General features: G+C 42.0%; 1 protein-coding gene across 1 annotated transcript in view; it reads right to left on the bottom strand.

The window, feature by feature from the left end:
- Positions 1-217: 217 nt before the first annotated feature.
- The window catches only part of itpr2 (inositol 1,4,5-trisphosphate receptor, type 2), a 50,608-nt gene continuing 44,756 nt past the window's right edge, over positions 218-6,069 (bottom strand). Inside the window, exons 56-57 of the mRNA XM_068602402.1 lie at positions 2,788-2,949; positions 218-1,508 (exon numbers count right to left, since the gene is read on the bottom strand). Coding sequence (XP_068458503.1) covers positions 1,428-1,508; positions 2,788-2,949 — 243 coding nt within the window. The 3' untranslated portion in view covers positions 218-1,427. The remainder of the gene's footprint in view (positions 1,509-2,787; positions 2,950-6,069) is intronic.

Here is a 6,069-nt window from a genome sequence, read left to right as displayed (position 1 = left end):
ATTGAGAGCAACTTTGAGTTTAATATTAGATGACTACCCCTGATGTATGAGTTGAAATAGGATCCTGTCTCCAGAAGACAGGTCTTTTCCTCTGTCATGATGAAACAGTAGTGTGAGTAAACTGAGGGTTAGGTTGAACGCTCATTCATCTCCAAAAACAACAAGGACTGAGGCTCAACTCTGTTAGAAAGCTGTTGACTTAAAGCACGCAGATAAGTCTTGTTACAAATTTATTACATCTGATCACATAAAACACACATTTCTATACACTTTGTTTAAACAGAAAGTGTCACAGGACAGTTAACATTGAGGGCATGCACTTATAATCTGCCATTAGTTTGTGCAAGTTTAAAAAACAAGGTTGGATTTAACAATCGATTGCAGTCAAAGAGAGACTATGATTTACACTTATAAAATTAAACTTTAAGAAACAGTGGAAGATGAAGATGTTATGAGCAGATGCAGTGAATATAACAGTACTGGCATCTCCATAGACATGATGTTCATATTGTAACAAAGAACTGTAATCTTACCATCTTCAGTCTACAACATTATGTACCAATATAAGATTTCGATTTAAAAGACATTTCAAGTAAGTTCTGCATCATTATTTTTTATTCACATTTATGTTATTTATATACTCTGTATAAATGTATTTAAAAAACAATATGAAATGGTGCAGCGAATGCATTTTTAAACATAACACAAAGCATGCAAAAATAATACCCCAGCTAACCAATGTTTCCAGTTACAGGCTTAAATGTTCGCACTTTAAAAAAAAGTGCACTTTCAGCAGTTGCAATTCTGTTTCGAAAAGTTAATGAGTAAGGCAGCACGGCACCAAAATAATACTCCAGCTATGAACCGCATATTTTGTCATAAATACCATCCAACATCTAAAAAAGGTAAAAGGGGAGAATCTTCCCCCTTGAGACCAACTTCTCAAACATTGCCAATCACGACCTTTGTGTTCGCTCTCTCCGAGACATCAGCGCTGGGGACAGTCCAGGAACGAGACGTGACCGTCCGCAGACTGCACTTAACCATTAACCTCACCTTAACCTTTCCCTCGACCTCTGTCTGGGACACTAACACTACACTGGCAGGTGTGTGTCGTGGCTGGCCAATCATTCACAGAGCTGAGTTCCTTTGTATGAAGGTGTGTTCAAGGCGGCAAATAAAGCACACTCCGAGTGGCGGAGAGAGCACATAAGGCACAAATGGAGTCCCAAAACGCAGTGATTGTGTCATAGGAAAGGCACTATATCAAAACATTTGTGTCAACCCTTGCTGAACTCTTGCATTTTGTCATCGGCAATTGAAAGTCTGCCCATGTATTGTTCTTAAGGCTGTGGTTTGTGTGTGTCTGCATTTCTAGCGTGCAGTCCAGTTGCCCGTCACTGTGTCATGTTTGAGCACTGAGATCCTCAGTGGGCCGAGCTGAGATGGTTGGGCTGCGGAGGACCCAGGAATCCAAGCCTCTGCTTGTTCTTCCTCTGTTCTGTCATCTGTGGAGAGGACACGGAGAAGGAAAAAAACATGAGACTGAGATATTACAAAAGAGATGTTTTCTCATGTTGTATGCAAATCACTTTGTTTAACCGCTGTTATGACTGGAAACTCCCTGGGAAACTTAATTTGCGGACCCTGTCATGTATTGTGCAGAGCAGTTACATGCATTTTGCAAAAGTGTGGCAGATAAGATTTAGAAATCAGATCGGTTGGTACGGTTTTCAGTCTCATAAAAACGTCAGAAATGAAGGCCACTAATTTCGTGACACCCATACACTGTAAATGCAGATTAAAGGAAATTGAGTACGCGGTGCAAAACTCTAAAACTCCCACCCACACACACATAATCTGAGTCGTGATAGTGTAAAGCGCCGAGGTCAGCAGAGGTGGTAATGAGGAAGGAGCTGCAGGAGCACTTTCCAGTCAGAAACGGTTGAGTTGCGCTGGTGTGAGACCTGCAGGCCTCCCCCTTGTGACTGCAGAGCTGTGGTTTGGTCTGCATGAAATCACCCGCATCGCAAAGTTTCTGTTTATCACAAAAGGTGGAGTGACATCTTCGCAAACCCCATGATTCCATATTAGTCACCGTCGACTACTCAAGCTGTATTGTAGTTTTGGTCAACTGCAGGCCACGTATTATTCCAGATTCAGAGATAAGGCATCTGTGTTTTGCTCAAGGACACTTCAACAAACGGGGAGAGAGATGTTGATTGAACTGCTTCGAGAGGTTGTTTTTTTGTTTATCGGAGTGTGATCCTTTCCCAGTAGGAGTTGTTTTCACACGTCTGGCAGAAGAGGAACAAGGACAGGCCTGTGACTGGAATCACATGCAGGGGAGGCAGGTGATGAGAGTGATCAGTCACACTGCAGCAGCATAGCTAGTCATCCAGACAGCCAGAGGCTCACTGGCGGCAATCAGTCGCGTTGATCGCTGATGCGATAGTCACCTACCGTGCAGTGTTCAGGAGTGTTAAGGATCTAATATAATTCATCTAGGTTACAGCAAAGAGATGGATAGCAAAATGAGACTGCTGACTGCACCGCCTCCATGTGACCTCTTGGTGATTTTAGAGGAAAGGAGTCTCAAGGTGAGGTAGCACGTGAAGCTCACAGTCATGTGATACATTGGCTGAACAGCATGCATTCACACACACAACGTTACTTTTTTTTTTTTTTTTTAGCTTAGTCATCAGGCATTCAGTTCAGACAACCACAGTGCTCAGACCAGAGCTGTTCCCACCACCGCTTGAAACATGGCCTGAAGTGGCACCGTACCTGATCCTTGAGCTCAGCCAGCTGGCCACACAGCTGAGCCACCAGAGTGACAGTGCCGTCCAGTTTGTCCTGCAAAGAGCGCATCTCATTCTGCTCGTTGTCTCCCTCGCTGCTCACCAGAGACATGGCTCTCATACGGGGGAACCACTCCAAGTTCTTCTCCTGGGAGGAGAGATGGGATGTGAGAGAAGCAGTGAGAAAGGTGAAAGGCATAAAAGGCTCAAATAAAGCTGACTCAGGAGGTCAGACAGACGGCCGCAACACTATGTTGGCACAAACAACGGCAAGGTGGATTTGCATAGACGTGCGTGGAGTATTACAGCGCGAAAGCCAGACTGCAGGAGGAGAGTAAACAGAGAGGTATTAGTAATTGGAAACAGGCGTGGAGGAGTAATATTAAACATTCAATCAGAATGGAAGCGGCTCTCCGTTTTGTGCTCGACAGTGTAAAATGTTTTAAACGCACTGGTGTCTCTGAGATACTGTGGATAGCAATTATACACTCAATGAACAGTAACTGGCATTTTACTTCTCACCCACACTGTTGGTGTGGAAATGAGTCACTGTCGTCTATCAAGAACACAACTGGGAGTATAGTGTTATTAATGTATGTGTGTGTGTGTGTGTGTGTGTGTGTGTGTGTGTGTGTGTGTGTGTGTGCGTTGTTGGGTGCGTGTGTGCATGCAAACTGAGACATTTAGTTTATCATGTGTTTTTCCAACAGCGCAGTGGACAGGGCAGAGTGAGCAAAACGAACCTATGGGCATTATGTAATGGACTTAAGTGCGTCTGTGTTTGTATATGTGTGGGTGTGTGTACTGTTGCCGTGCATCTGCATGGATATGTACATAGCAGACTGAGAGCAAGAGTGTGTGTTTTACAACACGCATGCTCTTGAAAGGGAGATAGATTTCACAGAGACAGACTGCCATCCGCTGATCTTATGTAATATTCCTCTGCCAGTTCTGATAAAAATGACTTAAAAGGTGCCGAGAGTGGGTTTTGACTGGCACCACATGAAGTCCATTGGGGGCAGTGAGGTATTCTCCCACCTACTCTTATATAAGAATAAACTATAGCGATAGAAAAACTGATCTGTGTGTGAGACGCTGAGGACATGGAGTGAGGAGGACAATGTGGCTTATAGTTTTTTTTGTTCCCTTAATTAATAAGTTTATCCCACTTTGCTAAGACACTAATGGCACCAACACATAATGGAACTGATGCTCCAAACTTACTTACTGTGAAATTCATTGACAAGTTTAATGGCATTGACATACCATTGCTGAATTGTAATATTTATGTCATTTAAACAATCTGCACTTGTCAATAAAATTCATGGCATGTAAGGCATATTTTAAAATAAATACCATGCACAAGAACAGAAAGCCACAGTAAAGCAACTTTTACCATTAATTTAGGTTATAGAACATTTTGCATGTTGCCGTTTAGCTCAAAGTTGATTGTGTTTTCTACCACTTGTGCATCTGTCATTTGACATGTCAAGGACATCTTCAAATTGATGACGAACTGACAACTAACTTTTTATTCTGAAAAATAAGTGTCTGTCAGGATAAATTTTGCCGTTATCAAATGTAACCAAGTAAATGTATGTATGTATTTCTGACTCCGAAAACAGCCATGTATTAACTGCATTTGTTTTTTGGTTGTTTTCAACACTCGGACTGCTTTTTACTTTTCATTAGAAAACTTTTTCGATCCCTGACTACAGGGGAAGCAGTTAGACTGATTAAGTATGACTGCAGAGCTGCACAGTATGAATCAAGTCTTCCTATAAGAGCTTGCGTAAGAATCTCGGGCTAATTTGGGCCTCAGGCATCAAGGGGCCAATAAATAAAAAAAAGAACAGTTTCCTTTCTCACAGCTTAAGAAACACAGCGAAGCCTCTGTGAGCTCAAAGACCGAGCTGAAGCATCACTGTAACTGAGGACTATCTGAAGCTTGTTTTATCAAGTCATCCATAACTGATGGATTGGGTAACCACAAAGATTCAATAAAGAGACCTAAGAGACGTTATTAAGGGTCGACACAATATCCTGTTTGAACGTACAGTCTGTCATGTTGGTTGAGGCATCATCTACAGATCAATGATATGAAGTTAAGCAGTGACTGTGCAGAATCTGAACTACCCCCATTCACGTCTCACTGCTGGTCATTAGACTGTACAGTAGTCCACTGTGTGCTAAATGAGTCAAAGCTTTAGTGTTGCTTCACTGATCCATTTAAACACCTCAGCGAGCATGAATTTACAGACATTTGTGTGCTTCTCACTCTGCCTGCCGTCGCCATACCGCGGATGCGTTTCACCACGTACATGCACATACTGTACTCCAGCTGTGCAGCGAGCTAGAAGGTCAACCAGAGAAGTTATGTTTCTGTTGTAAACACACTGGAGGAGCAGCTGTAGTCACCAATGTCAGAAACCGGAGTCCAATTCCAGCAAGCCTGAAAAATGTGTGCTCCTGTTGTAGGTGTGATTTATCTTTACTGCTACTGCTTATGCTACTAGACAACTACTTTTTGAAAATGTCCCCCAAATTTCTCACATATGAAGATGAGAGCAAATGCCACCCTGAGACAATAGTTGGCTAATGTAGATGTGGAAAAAGACTCATCTCCACAACGGCAAATTTATTAAAATGAAGGGTTGAATGAATATAATGTATAGTTTGGGGTAATTAATAAACAATACTCCTATTTGACAGGCTTATATATTGGTAAATAAACTCAAATAATTAAATTAATTATGAAATGTGATGTATGCTATAGGGTCATGCCTATAAAAGTCTCACCGTACCTGAAAATTGTAAACTGTTTATTGGGATATTCATCACACATCACTGTAGCTCTTTGCATTTTTGGTTGTGTTCGAAAGTAAAGTACATTATTTATTACCTTGCATGAAGTAATCCAGACTTTGGTCAGGAATTTAAGCTTAAAATGTCCAGAGATACAATGACACGGCACACAGTGAGTGTACCAGACGAGTCTGCAGATCGTATCACTTACCATAGACAGACAGACACAATCAAACACACACAAATAAACACACAAATAAACAAGTTCTTCAGCTGAGCAGTTTCTAAAGAGCAGCTGCTACTGCAACTACTACTACTTTTCCACTACTTTTGTTACAGACAAGGTGTTCTATGTGGGTTGTAAATCAGATGAAGGACAGATGAAGAGGACTATGTCTGTGTTAGAGAGAGAAAGGGACAGGAGAGCACGTGCCAGCCAGGGCTGAGCTATTAGTAGGCCACT

The sequence above is a fragment of the Clinocottus analis genome, unplaced genomic scaffold (assembly GCF_023055335.1).
Source record: "Clinocottus analis isolate CAN_PGR_092001 unplaced genomic scaffold, fCliAna1.0.p SCAF_6, whole genome shotgun sequence".
In the NCBI taxonomy this organism is placed as follows: domain Eukaryota; kingdom Metazoa; phylum Chordata; class Actinopteri; order Perciformes; family Cottidae; genus Clinocottus; species Clinocottus analis.
This window is presented reverse-complemented; position numbering and strand designations above follow the sequence as displayed.